The sequence below is a fragment of the Equus asinus genome, chromosome 12, assembly GCF_041296235.1.
Source record: "Equus asinus isolate D_3611 breed Donkey chromosome 12, EquAss-T2T_v2, whole genome shotgun sequence".
Lineage (NCBI taxonomy): Eukaryota > Metazoa > Chordata > Mammalia > Perissodactyla > Equidae > Equus > Equus asinus.
The window spans coordinates 3091326-3114883 of NC_091801.1; the positions used below are offsets into that span (position 1 = coordinate 3091326).

Below are 23558 nucleotides of genomic sequence, written 5' to 3' on the forward strand. Positions count from 1 at the left end.
TTTAAGCACTATAAATGCCTTATAACGAAGGTAGGGGTCAGGGACAGAGAGAGGACTGACACATGGGTACCAAACACCAGCTGTGCACATAGCGCCCAGGGCCGAGGGCTGCCCGAGAGGGGCTTCCAAGACTCTAGGACGCCAGACGCCGGCACAGGTAGAGCACGGGGTGAGGAAGCTCAGGGCTGCCAGAAGCCGCAAGAGCACACGCGCTCCTGGTTGAGAGACCGGGAGGGGCTGCCGAGTGGACGGTAGAGCTCAGCATCTGAGAATGGGTGGAAGTTCACAGCTGGAGACGGAGAGGACGGACGTTCTAGGCACAGGGCATGACTCCCACCGGGGCCCAGAGGCCAGCTCTCTACAGTTTATTCTCAAACAGATTTTCCATGTAATTCCTGTGTCTGTATTGTAGTCCCATTGCTGCCGTAACAGATTCCAACAAACTTAGTTGTTTAAAACAGCACAGATTTATTATTTTTCCTTTCTAGAGGTCAGAAGTCTGAAATTAGTGGTTTTTTTGTTTTTTGAAGGAGATTGGCCCTGAGCTAACATCTGTTGCCAACCTTCCTCTTTTTTTTTACCCCCTGAAACCCTAGTACGCAGTTGTGTATTCTAGCTGTAGGTCATTTCAGCTCCTCTGTGTGGGACACTGCCACACCATGGCTTGATGAGTAGTGCGTAAGTCCACGCCCAGGATCTGAACCGGTGAACCCTGGGCCGCCAAGGTGGAGCACGTGAACTTAACCACTCAGCCACGGGGCCGGCCCCCTGAAATTAGCTTTACGGGACTAAAATCAAGGTGTCAGTAGGGCTGGTTCTTCCTAGAGGCTCCAGGGGAGAACCTGTTCCTTGGCTCTTCCAGTTCCTGGAGGCTGCCAGCATTCCTTGCCTGCAGCTGGTCCACTCCCGTCTCTGCTCTTCCTGCCCCATCTCCTTCTTCTGTTTTTGACCTTCTTGCCTCCATCTTATAAGGACTCTCATGATCACACTGGGCCCACAAGGATAATCCAGAATAATCTCCTCATCTCAAAATCCTTAATTTAATCACACCTGTAAAGTCTCTTTCACTAATGTGAGGTGACATAGTCACAATTTCTGGGGACTAGGATGTGGGCATCTTTGGAGGACCACAATTCTGCCTAACGTAGTCTCATTTATGTTACTTCCTGTCTTCTAATTCAGTGTGAATAATTGAGTTAGGAGCCTATCAGTGAAAAGCAAAAGGGAAATTCAAATATACTTTAAAAAATGTAAACATTCTAATACCGACTTTGATATCCCTTAAGGTATCAAGGTGAACTCTATTGATAATTAACAGTTGTCCTTGAAAACTAAATAGAATCAAAACCCTCCAGGTTTAATGTTTAAATTGTTCTTTCCTGCCTCCCAGCATCACTGTATTTGTACTTCTCAAATTGGAGCTACATGGGTCCCAGCAGGTACACCTCACAAGGAGAGGTGACCATAAGTTGCAGAATAAACGTTCCAAGAGTGCCAATTTTATTAATTATAATAAGCCCATTAAAACATTTTATATTAGAAATGAACATGACTATAATACAGAGGAGAATGGAAATTTTGAATAAGTTTAACAAAACCTGTGACTTTAGAGAAGCTTCAAACTGTGTCTCAGGAGATAGTTCTCCAAGGAATATTTTGATGGAAAATTTGGAAAGCACTGGTATAAATTAGAATAATTTGTGCACATTACAAATAGGGCAAAACTTTGTTTCTCAAAAAAAAAAATCAAGAAAATTGTATCTCCTGATTAAATTTAATTCCAGCTGAGAGAGACATCAAATATATTCATTGCAGTATCTGGAGCTCATCGGTTAAATACCAAGCACATAATTCATTCCATATATAGATCTCAGTTTCTGGTTCAGTATATAACTGAAAACCAATATATAAAAATATGCATGAATTAAACTCTTCATTTTGTATTTAGAGGAGGCCCCCAGCAACCAGCTGGAGCAGGCTTACCTTTAGTTCACACACAATTGTATCTAAGGTAGGCTTTATGGGTCCTAGACCCAAAGCAATCAACAATCACTTTGGGAAGAAGCCTCATTCCAGGAAACTAAGAAAAGTTGATGTTACAGTTGACAGAATCACAAAAGAAAAAAATATATATTAAAAAAGTGTTATTTGGGGGGCTGGCTCAGTGGCATAGTGATTAAGTCTGCACGCTCTGCTTCTGCAGGCTGGGGTTTGTGGGTTCGGATCCTGGGCACAGACCTGCACACTGCTCATCAAGCCATGCTGTGGCAGCATCCCACATACAAAATAGAGGAAGACTGGCAGATGTTAGCTCAGGGCCAATCTTCCTCACCAAAAAATAGTGTTATTTTTGACCACCTCCTATACACCAGACATTACCTCATATAATTATCACAATCCTGGGTGTTCTCCTCTTTTTACACCCAGGATCAGAGAGATTGAGAAGAGCTGGAATTCAAAACAAATCATCAAACTCCAAAGCTTGTGAACTTTCTCCTGCATAAAACTCGGCAGAATTTTTTTGGAATGCAGGCCAGGGTGTAAATCAGCTTAGAGACTTTTCTATCCCAAGTAACAAAGACTTTTTATTCCCCCAAGTGCAGAACCTGAGTTATGTGTTAAACACGCTGTCCAGAATAACTCATCAGCCAAACATCCCAGGGTCCAGGCATGGAGCTAAATCCCAAACAGTCATAATCGTGGGGGATTTTTATTTCCTTTGCTCACCCTTCTTTCTAATTCTAATAGGTATAATTTGCCTTGCTAGGATTCGAATTACTCTTTCACTTCTGGGTACCACTTGAATTTTCTTTTTGAATAAAATGAGTTTTCCTTTATTTCCTTCCCAAGGAGAATATATACTGATTCGGTAGTTGCCCCTTTGTCCCCTTGCTGCTTCTCACGCAGTCAGTTCTTCTCTCCCTGGCAGGACTAGTCCATGCGAAGCCCACGGGAGGGAGTGCTCAGAAAGTGCCTACAACAGTGCTCGGCAAAGAGCAAGCGACCTTTGGGTTTTCCCTCTTCTGGCGACTCCTTCCATTATGGGTAAAGCAATTACAAGGCTCATTATTAATAACGAATTAATATGAATTACAAAAGTAGATGTTTGCTCCTCCATATTACCCACTGCCCAGCATAAAATAAAATAACCCAAATTAGAATTCTGGATTTTATTAGAGAATATATCTAAAATACAATTTATTAAGTTACGATATATTATCTGAATGGAAATATACTCTGTATCACAACTATAATTATAACAATTTTTACAGATAATACTTCATTTACATCTCTGTAATTCAAAAGTCACTAAATTACAACCTAATTCATATTTAAGATAATATGGCTACAAATATATAAGACTTTTAAAATTTTTCTCTAATATAACATCTTGGAATCATGAACGTCTATTTTATCTGATTTACATTACACAGAATCATGACTATTTGACCTGATTTACATTACATGGCTCAATTTCTCTCACGACCTAGATTTGCACTCAAGCATTCTACTTTCCTATATTTTAAAAATAGCCTTTCAGTGACGGAGCGTGGGTCTCACCCCCCACACGCTGCGGACACTGTTCCTTACAGCATATTCTCTGCTACAAAAAGGCTACTACGGGGAGCAGAGCGCTGGTCGTGGCAATTCTGTCAAGCACAACAATTGGTCTAGCGCTTCACATTTTATCAGTAAGCACATCAGGTGAGAGATGAAGGGTCCAGAACACCAGATGCAAAGCAGGCAGGCCCAAAGTCACCAAGGGAGATTTGTGTTCAGCTAAAGGAAAACCCAGAGATTCATCAAGTGGCCCCTGCTGTGGGACCATCCTACTTGAAGGATGCTCTGATCTGTCTGTTGTTCAGCGGCTGAGCCGGGCGCCAGTTGTCCACCATTGGTTCTTCAGGTTTGCCCTCCGCGTTGAAATTAAGACTACGGAATTTCAACAGCTAAAAGACACAATAGTATTCTCTTACATGCTTGTGTTATATCTTAAAATACATTCCCCAATATTCACAGCACCATGTATTAATGTTCAAAATTTAATTTGATTCCCAATAGATATATAACCACATATAGATTATATATGTATGCTTTTACATACAAATCAGTTTCTATAAAATACACCAAAAATCATTGCTGTCATTTGGAAAGAAATTTTCAGTGAGCTTGTGTTTTTCTCTTTTAATTTTCTAATCAAGCATCAAAAAGCCTATAAAATACTTCTGAGACGTAAAATACTAATAACAATTCTAGATCTAAATTAAAGTTTCATTTCCCGCCCCAAGGAAGATAAACGCCCCATTTGTACAATTAGATAAAGTGGTCCAGGACCTGCAAGCCCCCGGGCCCAGGAACCAGCTGGCATCTTTCCTTAAACATATAGAACCACGGAAATGAACCTGCCCAAGTTGGGGTCTCAAATCCTTGTCGTTGGTTGATCTTTATCAGCTTAAAACTCGTTTCAGTTCCCTGGTCCAGTGACATGACACAGGCAGCCCCCAACCAGTCTCCTGATTCTTTGAGGTTGCTTTTGCCAAATGGTACTTCCCTTTCCCTAAGCAAGACTTGACCTAAACGCAGAAGGGTGGTTTGGGCAATAATGTAGCAGCCCAAAAATCAACGGCTTTTAACCTGCTCCCTTTGGTCCAATAATGGTTCCCAGTCACCCTCCACGAGGGCAACTTGGATCCAAGTCAACTATTGTAATACACACAACCATAGTTACCACAAGGCACTGATCACTTGAACATCACAAACTCCATTGTATGGGAAATGTGAGGGTGTCTGGTCTACACTGCTAAAGCCACTTGAAGTGAGTTCTAATAGGTATCTTTTCTCCAAGGGATAACGCTCTCCTTTGTCAGAATTCAGAAATGTATTCTGACGTAAATAAAACTGCAGTAAGCTCTGTGAGCGAGCAGTAGGCCGGACGTGATCACCCACACCTGTGTGACCTTGAATAGGAAATCTCATCGTTCTGGGCCTCGGTTTCCTCAAGGCTTACAAAAAAGGATTAGGTGACAGACACCTTTCTCATTTACTCTTCAATTTTATCCAATTTTGCACAGTAAAACTAACTCCCTAAGGTTACAGCTAATAACAAATATTTATTGAAAGCTGTTTATTTGCTAAGCACTTTTGCAGGCACTAGCTCCACAGCGAGCTCCAGCGGGAAGAGAGGTAAACCCCAGGTCTGCCCAACTCCAAAGGCCAGCTCCTCTGCCTGGACTAAAGGTTCCACCTCTCCAGCAAACTGACCTGCTCGCTGCTAACGCTGATGGGCTCCCTGAGCACAATCCAGGTCACGCATTCCAGAAGAGGAGGGGTGGTGAGGGAGCCTGGGTAGGTCCAGTAGTCCAAGCTTTCAGGGAGGAGGCCACGAGGATCAAAGTTAGTGAAGTCTGCGCTCTTGCCCTGGAACAAGGCAAATACACGGGTTACAAATGTCACACGCCCAGAGCAGGGGGCAGGCCGGAGAGTAGGACACGTGAATATTCCCCTCTGATAGCCAGAAAAGCTTCTTTGTAAAGAGAGGTCCGCCACGTTCACCAGAAAACAAAATAAAAAGACATTAACAGAAGGTATTTGACTTGGAAACACTGATTGGCAGATATGAGCAAGAGAACCTGACTCTTATTTTCACCTGTCTCTTTCTCATCTTGTCCTCTAAAATAATCCCCTATATTTTCCATTAAGTCATTAACTCATCACAGGCAGTGTTGAAAGTGAAACCACTGCCACTGAAACGATGCAACTTTAGGCTGCAGTTACAAAAATATAGTATCCTTGATGGGGAGGTAACTGTCATGCTATCCTAGCTGACGGCTGGATCAAAAGTACAGACCTGTCTTCCGTTCTGGACACCACACTTTTAAAGCAACAGATGCAAACAGGAGTGGTTACCAGAAGGGCCACAAGATGGTTGCAAAGAGAGAAAGCTGTCATTTGAGTCGAAAGGGAACTAAACATAATTAGCCCAGGTGTAGGTGAAAGGCTGTGAGAGAGAGAACAGGGTCATATGGGAGAGGTGTCAGATTGGTTTTTTTTATTGAGGTATAATTGACATACAACACTATAATAGTCTCAGGTATATAATGTAATGATTCAATATTTGCATATATTGTGAAATGAGCACAATAAATCTAGTTAACATTCGTCACCATACATAGTTACAGAGTTTTTTCTTTTGGTAAGAACTTTTAAGATCTACTCTCTTAATATGCAATACAGTATTATAACTACAGTCACCAGGCTGTACATTACATCCCCAAGACTTACTTATTTTATAACTGGAAATCTGTCCCTTTGACCTCTTTCACCCATTTCACCTTCCCATCCTCCACCTCTGGCAACTACCAATCTGTTCTCTGTATCTATGAGCTTGTTTTTGTTTGTTTGTTTAGATTCCACATACAAGTGAGTTCATGTGGTATTTGTCTTTCTCTGTCTGACTTATTTCACTTAGCCTGACGTCCTCAAGGCCTATCCATGTTGTCACAAATGGCAAGATTTCATTCTTTTTTATGGCCAAATAACATTCCACTATATATATATATATATATATATACACACACACATCACATTTTCTTTATCCATTCACCTGTTGGTGGACACTTAGGTTGTTTCATGTCTTCGCAATGGTAAATAATGCTGCAAGGAACATGAGGGTGCATATATCTTTTCTAATCAGTGTTTTCAGATCAGGTTCATTCTATACGATTCAAAGGGGTCAAGCTGGGAGTAACAGGTGAGCATTTCAGAAGACAAATGCTGCTTCAATTCAAGGATGAGCTCTAGAAAGCCAGGGCTGCCCCGGTGACTACAGTATTTAAGCAGATGCTCAGTGACCTCAGAGGACTTAAACCTGAGATGGAGGAATTCAAAGGGGTTATAGAATATAAATCTTCACGAAGCAGGGCCTTATTCGACATGCTCACCATTGTACTTCCCGGGTAAACAAAGTGACTGGCAGGTACTAAGCACTCAATAAATATCTACTGCATGAATGAGTGAACAATTTGACCAGATGATCTTTCAGCCTTTTTGCAATCATGAGATTCTCTGATTCTTGTATATGAATGTTCAAATGATGGGAAGCAAATTAAATAAGTACGTCTTAAAATTATACTAGTGTTAGGATCAACTTTCGGATAAAGAAAAGTTAAATATATACATACAGGCAACATTTTACCTTTATTAACCACTCATCCAAATACCATCTATCAAACGGAGACTACTCAATTGGATCAAAAGAACTTTCCAAAACCTGTGGGGTATGGAAAATAAGTACCCTATTGAGGTGGCAGAAAATTCAATCGTACCTTTGTTGTAATGGAATCCAGCACATCAAGGACTTTCTGTAGGCCTGGTTTAGCACCACCAACCTATAGAAAGACACGAGGGACAAGACACTGTATTCCAGTTGGTACCACACCAGTTTTGAACCGGGCAACTCTAGCATAAATTTCTCCAAATGGTGAACTAAATCCACCACTCGCGATGTGACATCCATCCGTCTTGGTTTGATTACATCGGCGCCACGGACTTCCCTACTTTCTCTGACAAACTCCCTCTGCTTCTGCCCCTATGGTTCCCGTGAAACTACCCTCTCAAATGTCACCAATGACCTCCAACTGCCACAGCCAACACTGTTCAAGTACTTACCTTAATCTCCTTGCATGATGTTACACTATCTTCCCTGCTTTTCAAAATTCTCTCCTCTCTTGGCTTTCCTTCTGCCCCTCAGCCTCCTGAACCTCCCTTGACTCCTGTATTCCTGTTTAGTCATTTAATTAGCATCTTTCCCACTGACTTAAATGCCTTAGGGTTTGCTGTCTCTCAGGGTTGCTCACTCAGCAGCTTTATCATCTCCTCTTCATGCTTTCCTTGGATGATTTCATATACACTTGTAGCTTCTATCTCGACATATGATTTTGGGGCCCACGAATCTTCAGCCCAGACCTTTCTTCACTCGCTTTACAACTGTGTAGGGGGCAGCTCAACCTATATGGAGTCACTGTCCTTCACCTCCAAAACTTGATCTAAATTTAACATCGTCTTTTGTGAAATAGTAATATCTAGCTTAAGGTTGAAGAAAAAAGACTAGTAGTCATCTGAAGTATGTCATAGAACATTCTCATATCACATTCCACATGTACCTAGTAAATACCTCTCAAATATTCTCCTTGTCTTCCATCTCCATCACAACCAGCAGATATGAAGGGGAAATTATCTCTGAAAATACTTGGGAGCCAAAGGCATTTCCTGGGCTCTTTGTAGAATGTCCTGTTTGTTATGAATGTTCTGTCTGGTTAATCTTTCTTGAAAACAGGGGGGGAAAAAAGAATTAGGCCATCAACTAACCTTCAAAAAAACACCCACAACAGCCAGTCCATCAGGTTGCTGCACAGCTTTTCCAAAATCCCCGTATTTGGTGTTCCAATGAACCAAGTGAAGCTAAAGCAAGAGGAGACAAAACCACAAAGAGTGAAGGATTTACAGAATAGGAGCCTCCAGATTTTATCCAGTGATCTTTTCTTCATAGCTAGAGGTTACTAAAAAAGTGAAAATGTGGGTAATTTTAAATATAAACTTTCCTTTCGTTTTAATTCTAATTATCCACTACTTGGCATAATAGCAAGCGATTTCATCAACAACTCCAAGACAAAAGGTTGCACAGTTTTGAAGGAAGACGCAAATCTTATTTGTAGATTTACATTAAAACAGGATCTTCCCATTTGAATTTGTTCACTTTGTGCCCATGGTGTCTGTGGAGGTCACAGAGGAGGTTTTGTGGCATCAATTGTAAAATCACAAATAAAGGTTGTAAGAAGCAAATGCAAAGGTCCTTTGTAAAAGCAGTGGCTCGCTTGGTTTGAGTTGAATCTACAAAATTAAGCTTTGGGAGAAAAAGAGTATATCTTACCTCCGCAGCATACTTCTTTTTGTCCACAGTATGCTCAGAACCTTGTCCATCAGACGAGCCCCAGTGAAAGTGAAACTGGATCAGCCTGTAAGTGCCAGTGAGGGGTCCTCCTTGCAGCACTGAAATTTTAAAAATACATGTATATATGTGTGTGTGCATACATATATATACACACATTTACATATATGCACACACACACTCGTACATGCATCTGCACATGAAACCCACACTACTAAATATTACAATCTTTACTCTCTTTTTACAATACTAAATTTATGCCTGAAGCAATATTTTTACTCTGTGAAAATTAAATCCACACTCAGCTTGAGTCTATGGTGCTGAGCACGATCATTTCGTTTTCCCTCACTTGTGTAGGGTGAAGGATGGATGCTTGTCCCGTCTGTCTTCTGAGGACTGGGTCTGTTCTGGAGTCACAGGTTCAGGTTCAGAGAGGAAATTCTAGGAACCATTAAGTCCTCTCTGAATCCCTGAAGAAGCGCTGTGCAGCTGCTTGCCCATTCTGGTATTAATGCAACTTTGTTACAGTAAAATCAACACTAGGAAACACATCCTTAGACTACAGTCTATCTGTAGATGATTAATGACTTGTGTCTTAAGAGGGGATTAAGGGGCTGGCCCGGTGGCACAGCGGTTAAGTTTGAGCGTTCCACTTGGATGGCCCAGGGTTCGTCGATTCGGATCCCTGGTGAGGTCTTGGCACCGCTTGACAAAAGCCACGCTGTGGCAGGCGTCCCACGTTAAAGTAGAGGAAGATGGGCATAGATATTAGCTCAGACCAGTCTTCCTCAGCAAAAAGAGGAGGATTGGCAGCAGACGTTAGCTCAGGGCTAATCTTCCTCAAAAAAAAAGGGGGGAGGGATTAAAATAGTATGAAATCACTGATTCCCCCATTCCCTCCAAAAAAATTTTTATCTAACTTATATGTATTGATGGGATTTAACCAATATATTTAAAAGCTTTTAAAATTAGTTTAGTTCTACCACTTCAACTTTATTTCTCCAGAACTGGGATGAAACCATCTGTGGCTGTGAGTGTATTTTATTAGCTTTGGTTTACAATTCCATAAAGAACGAGCCCAAACTAACTTCGGCTTTCAAAACGGAGAGACAAAGTCCTTGTTACAACAAAGTTTGTTCGCTCAACTTCACCTAACCGTGCTGAGATGGTAGCAACACCCCTTTGTCTATTCAGAGAAAAGATGAAGCTGGCTGGGGACATTCAGGAGGTGGGGCCTTTCGAGGGCTCCTGATAGAGCCTCTGGCTGCCAGCTTTGCCTGACAATAGGCCAGGAGACAAAAAGAAGAATGAAAAAGAAAAAGAGCGAATTATAAATAGTGTCATATTACAGATCTGTTAAGAAACATGAATTTGGATGTATCCTGATAAAATCAGATCTCTTGAAACTTAAAAACAACTTATCGTAAAAGTTTTCTTTTAATCTGATGATTCTGTAAGGAAAGAATTAGCCTAATCCCCAGAAAATAGGCTTTTTTAAAACATGAAAGAATTGCCATTTTTCATAATGATATACCCTTAAAACAAAATATATATTTATGAAATAAACTGATACTGAAATTAATTGCTTTATTATAACTTTTTAAAGCTACTAGCTAGCTGACTGATTATAAAACCATTTGTAACATCATTAATTCTACCAAGCGTTAAAATTAGTTTAAAAAAAACTATATTAATCATTTGAGATAAGTGATCTTTCTGAATGTATCTCCTTTCCCCTGTGAAAAATCATATCAGAATCTTAAATTTTAAAGATAATAAAGCTTATTGCTATTTCTACTTCTTATTCACTTCCTTGCAGATCTTAAGATTCCAACCTAACTTACTTACTTCAGAGAACATTTAGAATTAAGCGAGAGTGTATATGAGCCTTTATTAAACAAAGCTTGCTAATACTAAAAAAAGAAACGCTTGGGGTTCAGTGGTTAAACACATTCAGTGCTAATCTATTGTTATCAGATACCTGTTTTAGCTCCTGTTAAAATAAAGCTGGGTGGCTATGCAGATTAGAAGCCCATTGTAATTAGGAAAGGTTATTAAATTCTTAAAGCTTAATTGCTACAAAAAACAGAAATTTCTAGTCTTCTTCAGGTAGTTGGTTATTTCTCAGCAAATTCTTAGCATGGAGTTTAGTCAATGAAGTCCCTCAAAAACATTGTTATAATAATAAATTGCCATACTTGAATAAAGGTAGCATACGTCTTTTTTGATAAATAGAAAAGATGACATTTGGTTGAAAGATAAGGAGCTTACACTATATTGCATACCTACTTATTTATTCATTTATTTTGATGGCTACATGCCATTTTCTAAACTATCCCAGTTTAGAATGAAATCTGTTTTTATAACACAAAAATAATTTTAAAAAATAGCAGAAATTGCTGACTGCATATTCTTTTCTCTGTAAAACTGAGCCATGTTAGTGGGGCTCTGAAGAGTCAGTGAGGTATTGCACCATAGAAATGTGTTCCACAAGGGATGGAGGTACATACAGGAGGTTTTCCACTTGGATGTCTTTTTCAGGACTCCCCAAACTTAATTTAAATCCAAATTTAAATCCAAAATTAAGAGGTGGAGCTCTTGCTCCAGCTGATTCTAATTTTCATGATCTGCCATCAGTTATGCATATTATATATATAAAACACAAAATTAAGGGGCCCGCCCAGTGGCATAGTAGTTAAGTTCACATGCTCCACTTTGGTAGCCCAGGGTTTGCAGGTTCAAATCCCGGGCACCGACCTAGCACTGCTTGTCAAGCCACACTGTGGCAGGTGTCCCACATATAAAATAGAGGAAGATTGGTACAGATGTTAGCTCAGGGACAATCTTTCTCAAGCAAAAATAGGAAGATTGGCAACAGATGTTGGCTCAGGGCCAATCTTCCTCACCAAAAAAACCCACAAAAGAACAAAAAGACAAAAGAAACACAAAATAAACACGAAATATAACATTATAATCTGTCTTCCTATACATATTACTTGGGAATATTATGTAGATTATATGTTATTTGTGAAAATTCAGAGATTCACTCTAGTAATATTGAAATAAATCAGACTACTTCTACAAATTAAAAAACTAGAAAATTTAACATTTTTGAAGTTTTTCTTCCTAATCACTTTATTCCTACTTAATATAAGACGCATCCAAATAACAAACTAAAGACCTTGGTGAATGTCAATAATCCCTCTTAAATCCAAAATACAAATAAATTATCCCAATAATCCTTAGTCTAAAACTAAAATGTAAGGGAGTTCCCACTAATGAAGTAAATGAATTAAGTCTACTGAAAACACAGCATTTCTAGCAGGTGAACAATCTTCTCTATGAATAATTTGAAAATTATTGAATCAGGCATTACTGTTTTGCTTTTTTTGGCAGTAGCCAATAATCCTAAAGCTACCCTCTAAAGTTAAGGAAATGAATGTCAATGTAGACAAATCTGAGAAAAAGACGCCCACATTCCATTTCTTTTAAAGGAGTGAACTGGTTAGCTGTTATTTTCACTACAGTAAATACAACTAAAATTCAAGAGAACAGAAGTTTCCTGTTAGTTGCAGGTATATGGCAATTCTCCAAGAGTAAAAAAAGAAACTCTTGACATGAATGTAATTAAATACAATGTTTAGAATGTTTGGGGTTTTGGGCTTAGGGTTTAGGGTTCTGGGGGTTTTGGGGTTGAGGGTTGTGCTCACAACATTCACAGTATGCATGACAAGTCCTTTCGTTTCTTGTTGTTATGCTTCCTTTTAACTTATGACTGTTTGTGGGAGGAAAATTGTCAAGCTTCAATAGCATGTCCTACAAATCCAGCAGACCTCAAGTAGGAACATCCACTCCATCATCCAGACAACGGTCTGCTCGAAATGAGCACAGGTGAACTCCGCTTGCTTCCTGCTCTGTTCTTGGACTAATATCAACAGATAAAAATATTCCAATTCTAAAACACAGAAATGACATGAGAGTTGTATATGGGTTGGCCCAGTAATGCGGGCATCGTTCTTTCAATGCTATTTGCCTCTAACTTTGCAGTAAAGCAGGAGAATTTCAAACTCATTAATAAAAGTTAATAAGTTGGTAGGAGTTAATAATTTGACTACTATTCTTTTCTCCCAAATAAATCTAGTAATAAAAGATCTCAAACAGAGAGGTATTTTTTAATAATTAAAAAAAAAAACTAACAGGATTAACAACTTTTCATTAATTTAAGGTGGTTTATTTTTAAAGGAATTTCGAAGATTGATGAGAGCTTTAACTCAATCATCTAGTTAAAGCCCATTAACTTCACATTTACAAAGAATTCTCTCAAGCTTAAACATAGTAATAAATTCTACCAGCTCAGCTCCTCACACTCCAGTATTTAAGTTTGGGAATAAGATAACATTTGAGATTTTTGAAAATCTGGATCTGTAAGAAGTTCCAGAAGACTGAAATCTCACTGAGGAAAAAAAAAAGTAAGTGAACTGAAGCATTTAAATGTAGAAAAGAAATGGTAAAGAATATCCAAAAATGTTAACAACATAAAAATAACTCCTAACAAAAAGAGATGTTAAACTGTTGATCTAAAACAATTGAGTGACCAATGAATAAATTATTTTTAGGCTGAAGCGTACACAAAAGTCTGTCAGTTTTTTAAAACATGGTACGCACACACTAAATGCTAACTATGGCTATCATTCAAAGATTCGTATTCAACTTCTCTAAGTGATGGTCCTTTAGCCACACTCCAACAAACTAGGAAGGAGCCCGCCAGCAAGCTCCTTAACCTCTTCAGCATTCTGTTTCTTCGTGTTTATTTTAAGCGGGTTTGACCGGAGTATCTGCACCACTTGTTCTAACTCGAGGATCTTAAAAGAAAGTCTCAAAGGGGTTTCTCTGCAGGGTATGATCGTTTTGTTTTTTTATTCTGTAGATGTGTTTTCGCTTAATATCAACATTTAACATATTCTTCATTCTAGGAAAAAAAAATGCTTCCTTGTTTAACCAAAACAGGTGAAATGTTGAAGCAGTACGGGCACAATTACAAAGGAGTCTTTCATACGCCACGGAGAGGAGTCTGCCTAACGTTCACTGCCCCCCTTGTTTCACGGAGCCTCCTGGCCCGTCTGGAGAACACACGGAGCTCTCGCCAGGCCCCTGGACCCTCCCACTTCCCTCGGCCTGCGTCTCCTCCAAGACACTGAAACCCTTCAAGCCTCAACGTAAGCCTTATTTACCCTAGAGTCTTTCCTGACTTACTCAGGCCAACTCCTGAGCCTTCTGCAAACTTCCACAGTTCCGTGGAGGCCTTCCTGTTGCACTTGTCAAAGTCACTGTCAGTGTCTGTCCTGTCTAGGTCTTTTTACTGTAGGTATCCCCAGCAAAGGGCTCTGGGGATAGAGCAGAGCGACCAAGACTCCATCCTACCCTCATGATGCCCAGCTTATCTTTCATTTAATTGGTGTTAGTAAGCATTTTTTGGTATAAGAACTAGGTGAATAACACACGTGTCCCTAAGACATGGGTTTGAGCCCCCATTGAAATGCCTTGGTTTTCATCTGTTTCACAATCTAAACACAGCCAGTTGCTTTAATAATGTATGTTATTCACCAGAAGAAGTAGTTAGAAAATGTGGCTAGCTCTGATGAGTTACTGCTCATGTAGAAATCCACCAGAAGTTGATATATTCATGGTAAAGTGTATAAATATATAATAACGTCATATATAAAATCAGAACATACTTTAATGTGATAAAAGGGATGATTGGGAACATAGTAAAATAAAATCTTAAAATACCATCAAGTGATGGGAAGTGATCTTTAAACGAATTGAAAACTTTCTTCAAAAATCTCATCAGATAGCCAGCCCTGATGGCCTAGTGGTTAAAGTTCGTCATGCTCCACTTCAGCAGCCCGGGTTCAGTTCCCGGGCGCAGAACCACACCACCTGTCTGTCAGTAGCCATGCTGTCGCAGCGGCTCACATGGAAGACCTAGAAAGACTTACAACCAGAATATACAACTATGTACTGTGGCTTTGAGGAGGGGGAAAAAAAAGAGAGGAAGGTTGGCAATAGATGTTAGATCAGGGCAAATCTTTAAAAAAAAGTCTTATCAGGAGTGCAATAGCTACAGCAATTGACTAATAAAGTCAGACAAATGGCTGTGGACTGGACAAACATCAGTGGTCATTTATTGAGGAACTGTTATGTGCCAGGCACTGACCTAGGTGCATCTATTCTGTCCCATTTAATCCTTCCTCATGGCAGACACTACTGCTACTCCAATTTCACAGTCAAGAAAACTAAAACTTACAGAGATTAAGTTCCTACCATTCCCAGGACCACCAAGCTAGTTAGTAGCAGAGCTGGCACTTGAACCCAGGTCTGTCTGACCCCCGTCTATGCTCCCAGCCATCAGACTAAATGCTAAAATCCACTTTCCGGTAATATATATTACTGGAACAATTTATTTCAGCATCAAATTTGTAAGGAATACAGGGAGTTGCCTCATTTGGTTCCATTTATCAGATATTTGTTTCCTCATTGTTCCAAAAAAAGACTTTAAGCACCCAATTTCTCTGTAGCATCCAATGAGGTATATAATTAGCGGACATTACATCCATTGAAAACAATGATTTCACTGGCAGCACTGAAACATACATTCATTGTGTCTCTTAAAAAAAAAAGTTGACAGCTAAAGACTAAAGTAGCTTACTTCTTTTGTTTTTTAAATAGCTAAACATGAAATTTTATAGCATCCTTTCCATGTGCACAATATGGCCAAGACTTTGCCCTTGACATAATATAATCTAAATACATAGTATTCTTTACGTGATGGAAAGAAATTGTTTCCCTTATATTTAATCATTTGACCATGGTTTCTTTGGAGTGGGAGGCGTGCTTGGGAAGGCAATGCAGCAGAATCACTGAAGGAGTGACTTGCATGAAAATATTCTTCTAAGTCTAATAATCTAAGTCTAATAAATCATGATACTCTGCCAGAATGTTGTGTGTGTGCATGTGTATATGCGTGCGTACTGGGGTGAGGTACACACAGGACACAGGTTGAAAACAGTGCTCAGATGATCTGCCCATTATCCTGCTTCAAATTGTCTTCCAGAATCACTACTTCAGAAAGCCAAGTGTCCAAATGTTTTTAGAAGCTGGGGGGGGGGGGGGTGGGGGGGTGGGGGGGGTGGGGGGGGTGGGGGGGGATGGGGGGTGGGGAGGGTGGCAGAAAGAACAATTTTTTCAAAACTACTGAATACATTGGATAGCTACTGGAAAAGAACAGTCAACTTGACTATGATGGTTATAACTGCATTTATATAATATATTAGTACTATAGGTCATTACTCCAAAATTCTGACAGCATGATTGAATGCTTTCTCTGTCTTTTCTCATGTTGTCCCAATGCTCCCCTCACTCCCATAGCACCACACACAATGTGTTTGTAGCTCCATTCACTCAATGACCTTCAGGGGAAGGCCCTCAGGAAAATAGGACACTTGGCAATTAAATGGACCAGTGGGCAAAGAAGGCTGTTACTAGGACTGACTGGAATTGTTCTCCTCTTTCTAAACAAGAAAAAAGCCCCATTCAGTAGGCGTCCTGTAAACAGCTCTACCACAAACAAATTATGGCAATTGGTTTTGTCAGTAATGGGCCAGGTATGTCCACCAACTCTAAGACATCTTCATCTGTGGCATGAATTTCTGGGTAAATACCAAGTTATACTGCCACCTTTATCACACTAGCCTAACGCCGAGAAAATATTCACAAATACGACACTTCCGAGAATCTCAGGATTTTAAATTGTCAGATTTTCCTCACTCTTCTCACCACTGCCTGGAAGATCATACCAACATGTACTTTTTATTGGACAGGCATCAATTCTGGAAAACAAATATTTTAGAAAGAATCTTAAAAGTTGATTTTTTTGCAAACCTCATCCTTCATTGCCAGGGGATCTTGCCTCCTGCGACTTTTCACAGGCATATCACTGTTATTCAATGCCCTCCTTAGAAACCTGGAATTTTACAAGGGAGAAACAGCCCCAGGCCACCTCAGAGCAATTAGCCTAGTTCTCAGAGTCTGGAACCTGATGAAGAGGATCAGAGTGGCATCTCAGAGCACTGGGATTAACCAGCATTCAAGGGGTTTCCTGCCACTGCTCCTGATTCCTCCCTTTAGCTGGAAAAGCAGAGTCACCAGCTAAAAGGCACGAGTTCCTTTCTCAACACTGACCTGCTTTGTCCTGGGAGTCATCAAACTCCACGTTGAAAGAGTGGCCGTTGTTGACAATTCTCCGAGAGGTCGCTTGCTCGTAGTGAACAGCCAGAGGCTTCAGGGCAGCGTCATGAACAGCCGCTTTGGTGTTGATGTCAACAGGGGACTGGCGCTGTCCCTTGGCAATGGGGAAGTCCTTATGCCAGTGCTCGGGTCCTGGGGTTGCAAAGAGACGTGTGAATCCCCCAGTGTGGGGAAGGGCACATCCAGACCCCTAGAAAAGGGCAAGGAGTCTGGAGCCAGTCTGCTCGGTTTGAATTTTGGTGGCCCCACTCCGCCGAATAACCTTTGGAAAAATACTCACCCTGTGCCTCAGTTTCCCCATTTGTACTATGGGGGTAATAATAACATCTACCTGATAGAGGTTGTTGTGAGAATTAGAATCAATATACAGAGAGCTTTTAGGACAAATAGTGAGCGCCACATCAACACCTGTGTTCTGTATGTTACGCTGGTTTTACCGAAATGGAGCAACTGAAATTGGGCTTGTGGTTGGGATTTACAACATGCAGGCTCATGTCCAACAATCCCGCAGCCTGGGATTCCGCCCTCTCGTCTTCCTCCTAGATGTCAGGGCAGTCTCTGCTCAGGCGGGCACCCCTCTTTTGATGGACAGTATCCCCACCACCTGGGAAGCCCCAAACCCCCAAAGATGTGCCACACACGTCTTCCTCTGGCATCTGTTGGCTCCGGAGAGCCCAGATATGCGGCCATGAGAAAGTCAGGTTCCTGGTGACCCCCAGCATTAGAAGTGGAGAGATGAATGGAAAACTCAGAAATGAGCGCAATGGATTCAAACCAGCCCAAGAAAATGCCCCCGGGGCAGTTTGTGCCGAGAGCTCAGCCACAGGTGGTGCGGAAAATGCAGCGTGTGGGGGTAAGGGATCCCCTAATTTCTCTGCCATCAACAACTAAAATTTGGGGTTGCAACCCTTCCTCGCTTCCTCCTAGGTCCAGCTGGCTGGTGTCCGGCTCGTGCGTGACCCGGGAGGGACTGTCTGGTCCTCCCTCGGGCCCTGCGCGCCGCGGGGACGCGGGCGTTCCTCGACAGCGGCCCCGGGCTGGGCGATGGGGCGCCGCACGGGGAGACGCGGGCTTCCGCGGTAAACGGCAGGTGCGGGCGCTCGGGGCCGGGCCCGGGATGCGGGATGCGGGACGCCGCCGCCGCCCGCCGCCCGCACTCACCGTTGTGCTGGCCGTATCCCCAGTGATGGGACATGGTTGCGCGCTGGTCCGGGCAGGACAGGAGCTGGCGCCGGTGTAGCGGCGGCTGTCGGGCGCCTGCACCGTGTGTCCGCGGGTCGCGCCGTCACCGGCTTTTATAGGCTCCCGCCAACTTGGTGCTCGGGGGCGGCCCGAGGGAGGGGGCCCGGGTGGACCCGAGCGGCGAGGGGAGGTGCCGGGCGAGGCGCGGGGGCGGGGAGGGCGCCCTCTCGGCGGGCGCTGGGCCGGCTCGGGAGCTCCTCTCCCGCCGTGCGCCCCCCTCGGCCGCGGCCCGGGCTCCGGGGCCCCGCGCGGGCACCGGCCCCGAGCTCCCTGCGCGCGGCGGCGGCTCCCGGGCTGCTGGGTCCAAGTGGGGCTGCGGAGCGTCTACGCGCACCCCATCCCCCTCCGGGGCGCGGAGTCTGGCGGCGGCGCGGACTGCTCGGGCCCCGTGCCCCCGGTGCCTTTCATCCTCTGGCCCCATTGTGATCGCATCCCCGGCCTCGGAGCCCTCCCGCCTCGCCCCATCGGCCCGCTCGCGCCGGGGGCTCCAGCGCGGAGGGCTTCCTCCCGGTGTCCGCGGCCCGAGGCTGGCAGGCTCGGTCAGGAGCTGTGACCTTGGGGCAAATAGGGATACGGTCCTTGCGGCGCTGGAGAGCTGAGGGCCGCGCGCCCCCTGCTGGCCGGCCGCGGACAGAGCGGGAGAGGCGAGGCGGCCCCGGTGGAGGCCAGCGTGCGGGTTGCATTTCCCTGCAAGCCGTGAGGTCTCATACAAAGTGCTCATCTCCTCCTACCTTCCTTCTTTTCTTTAAAAAATTAACTTTGGGGGGATAGACTTCCCAGTTGAGCACATGTTGATTTAAAACTATCAAAACTTCTAAAAAAGTCACTTTTGTCAGAGGAATCGGGTAAAAGAAAATTCCTTGCAAAATGTGAGAAGCTTCCTTGGCTGATAAAGGAAACTTGGCATCTGGCATACCTAGGAAGGAATTCAAAAGAATTTTGAGGCAAGGCAGCGTTATGACCAACCTGTGCCCCATGCATTCTGCCTTTATGAGCCCCCATCTTCATAACACACACACCTATTTATGGCTGTATTGATGTAAAGATTACTATCCTAATAAGATATATTTAAACATTTTCTTTGACCTAAATGTCCATTTTTTTCCTTCTGATTTTAAAAGAAAATACCTTCGTGGACATCTGAAAGTGCTGTGGGCCTGAGGCATTGTCCTCATGGTAGCTGACAGATAAGTCAGGGCTGTTTTGAGGTGGGGACAGAATTCATTTCCTTCAAGGGACTTTGCCACAAAAAGGGGTGGAGGATTTTCTGTCCTGTGGCTCTCTGTGATCTTTGAGAGCAGAGCAGTAGAGTTAAAATTGGAGAAGCAAGATGCAGTTTCATGCGATGGTGTCAGACTTGACATCATATTACTTACGTAGAGAAACAAAAGGATAAATTATCACATTAGTGTAAATTTTTGCAATGTTGATCTCAAAATCATCGTTTTCTATTTATTTCAGTCAATTCCACACAAATAAATATGATTCATATTTGGATTTACTTGTTCTTGTCCTAAGACTCTAGAAAAGCATGTATCTATGTGTGTGCGTCAGGGGGGCTCTTTTGGTTAATGTCACAGTGAATTCTTAGGCAGAAGAGTAGCAATGAGCTATTTTCGGTTTCTAGGACCATCACAAGATGTAGTTCATGTGAAGAAGAACCTTTGATTTGTGTTTCTGTAGCTGCAGAGTCTCTTGTGGGGCCCAGTGAAAGAATCTGAATTCTTTGCATAATTTTCAAATATTTACTTAATTCCGAGGGAGAGGACCTTGCTGTTGTTGGTAAGTGCTGAGAGTTCAGTACCAAGTCCATGGATGTAAGGTGGGTTCTGAAGACCCCAGGAGAGTAGCCAGGCTGGTCGATGGGCTGCGATCTTTGTCTCTCATTCTCTGGGAAGCTGGATTGTGGCTTTACTAACATGCAGGTCATAGGAGAGTTTGATGATTAACTATCTCTAAAACTTCAAACTGCAGTTCACCAAATAGATTCTTATTATTCAAGTTTCCCCCTTCTCTCCCTTCTAGAAAATGAGCTAATTCTCTGTGGAGCAGACTCTCCCCACAGAGCTGCTGTTGGGGAATGTCACATGCTCACAGCAGGGCCGAGAGCAGCTCACTTTCGGATGCTCAGCGGAGATCCTAATGGTTTTTTTAAACATTGTTTGTATTACGGTGATTGTCTTATTATCTGTCCAGTTTTCAGTTTGTTTTGTTTTTTATGATGGTGATGGCTTTGTGCCTTCATGTCGGTCACTCAGAATCGAACTTTATTTCTTAGCAAGTGGTTGTGACTGAGTCACATGCAAGAGACTACCTAATACTGGGTTTTTAAAAATAAAAATAGTAATTTTTTTATCATGCACCTGTGTTTCTACTAGAGGGAAGGACTGGTTCATTTAAGAATAATTCTAAAGAAAGAAACTGTACAGTGCCTGAAGAAAGGTACTTTTTTCTGCCCCAGAAGGGAAAAATGACAGGCTGTATATCAGGAAAATATAATATAAAAATCTTGAAATCTGTGTTCTAATGATTATAATTAAAAAGCTTCTAACATATTAATCTTGGTAAAAGTATAAAGTAAAATGGAAAAGTATTTGCTTTTCCCCCAAAAGTAAAGATACTGTTAATATATTTTTTTTGGAGATTAGCCCTGAGCTAATGTCTGTCGCCAATCTTTTTTTTTTTCCTCCCCAAAGCCCCAATACATAGTTGTACATCCCATTATAAGTCCTTCTAGTTCTTCTGTGTGGGCTGCTGCCACAGCACGGCTTGATGAGTGGCGTGTAGGTCTGTGCCCAGGATCCAAACCTGCAAACCCTGGCTGCCAAAGCAGAGCGTGTGAATTTAACCACTCAATCATGGGGCCAGCCCCTGTTAATATATTTTACAAAGTGAGATATATGTGGTCTATTAAACGTTGAAACTACAAAACTAATAAGATACTAAAAAGCCAGATAGTCTCCCGTTTGTTACAATCGTAGTATTAAAGGAAGTGTCTGGCAGCCACTTCCTTCTTAGGGCCCCCATGGGTCTTTGTACACACATTGCTCTGTCCTAATATTTGTAATAGTGCATTCTTATCAGAAGCTGCCCTGCAACCATCACATCATAATTCAGCACCCCATCAGCTGTCGGCTGCCCATTGGTGAGGTAGGAATAATTACGGCCCTCCGCAGGTTGCTGTAAGGACTTGGTTATTGACCATGTGGAAATCACCTGCTACAGGAAGGCGCTCAGTAAATGACGGCTGGTCAGTTCCTCCTAGACAGTGCTAAGTGGTTAGAATATAATGTAATGAATGCAAAATTAAATACCTGGGCGAGGTTCACGGGGACAATTAAGAAGAAGGAGCCTCCAGCAGCACAAGGTTTGGGTCGTGCAGACATCCATTGTAGCACACTTGCGTATTTGTTTTTCTTATTAAGCTGAGCCCCCTGGGGTCGGGAACTGTATCACATTATTCACCCCTGTATCCTGGGGACCTATCAGCATTATCTAGCCTGAGCCCCAGGACATAGCAGTAACTATCTGAGTAATGCTCTTTGAAATTATGGGGCCACTGATCCAAACGGGGTTAGCAGCAGTTTCTCTTTACAGAAGCCAGTCAGTTAACAATAGCATTGCGCTCAAATTAGACTTTCTTGTTTTGAATCTGGGCTAATTTACTGGTTCTCTGACTTGGGGCAAATTGTTTGGTCTTGCAAAGATTCCGTTTCCTTGTCTGTCAAGTTAGGATAATGATAATACCGACCTCGTGGAGCTGTGGTGAGGATCCAATGTGTGCAGGATCTAATTGGTGTACAGGACGCAGCCCAGCACAATAATTAGAGCTTGAGAAATGTTCGTTATCATTATCAAAGCTGTAGTCTTCTGTTCATCCATTCATTCAGCAAATCTGTCAAGTACTATTACGTTCACGGGGCTACTACTGCGAACCAGAACAACCGGATCCCTCCCCTCAGGGAGCTTACATGGGGATGGATGGGGGTTGTGTACAATAAATGAATAAGCAACAAAAAAGTGAATTTCCAACAGTGGTAATTGGCATGGGGAAAATAAAATGGGAATGAGAGAGAAAACAAGGAGGGAGGGCACGTTACTTTAGATGCAGTAGTCCTGGAAGACCTCTTGAAGGAAGTGATGTTTCAGGAACCATTAAGGAAAGATTGGGGAAGGAGAATTCAGGCAGAGGAAACAGTAAGTGTAAAGGTCCCAATGGAGGACATTTCTCGAACAGAAAAGCTTGTGACTGGTGAGGTCAGAGGCAGGCAAACCATGATGCTAGGGAAGCATTTTGTACTGACTGCACAGAGACGCCACTGCGACATTGTAGAGAAGGGAGTGATGTAAACTGGATCAATATAGTATTTCAGAACAAAAGGAGGTTAGAGATTATCTGGTCTGATTCCTTATTTTACAGAGGAAGAAGTGAGTGGAAGTTCCCAGAATGCTTCTTGCTACTCCCCCATTTCCTTGCCTTCGGCCGCCTGAAAATGACCCTTCACAAGAAGATCTAAACTCCTCTCTCTGACCTATAAGGCATTTAATCCGGGCTCTGGCTTTCCTCTGGGCCTCTGAGACTCTTGCCATTCCTCTACCACAGCATGGGTTCAGCAGCCGGCAGCGGCCAGGAGCTGGGGTTCTGTGAGTTTGCATTCAGCTTCTAGGACCTACCCTCCACAGAACCTCCCCAAGCCTCCGTTTCCGCATCTGACAAGTAATAAGATCACCCAGGGTTGTTGCGAGTGTTAAGTGGATTTAGTTATAAAGTAGCGTGGCGCCTGGTGTGTCAGCTGCACCACTGGGATTCTTGTCATTGTAGAGAGGCAGCCAGTTGTGCAAGGGGAAGCAACTTTGTAAGAAGACTGGCTTGAGTTCCGATTCTGGCTCCAACACTTACGTGCCCCATCACCTTGAGCAACCTAAGCAATTCCTCTGAACCTCGCTGACTTTATTTATAAATTAGGGGAAAATTCTCATTCCGGAGCATGACGCTGAGAATGAATGTCTGGAAGATAGGGTGATACGGTTCTGGCTCATAATCTTCATTGAATAAAGGCTA

At 42.6% G+C, this 23558-nt stretch overlaps 1 protein-coding gene across 1 annotated transcript; it reads right to left on the minus strand.

The window, feature by feature from the left end:
• Window positions 1–3155: 3155 nt before the first annotated feature.
• CA2 (carbonic anhydrase 2) lies at window positions 3156–18555 on the minus strand. Its single transcript, XM_014839130.3, has 7 exons — window positions 18416–18555; window positions 17189–17386; window positions 8930–9048; window positions 8368–8460; window positions 7326–7388; window positions 5263–5418; window positions 3156–3950 (listed from the first exon to the last, which is right to left on the minus strand). Exons 1-7 carry the CDS (start codon window positions 18447–18449, stop codon window positions 3831–3833), a joined length of 783 nt encoding a protein of 260 aa, XP_014694616.3. The 5' UTR covers window positions 18450–18555; the 3' UTR covers window positions 3156–3830.
• Between the last annotated feature and the right edge of the window lie 5003 nt (window positions 18556–23558).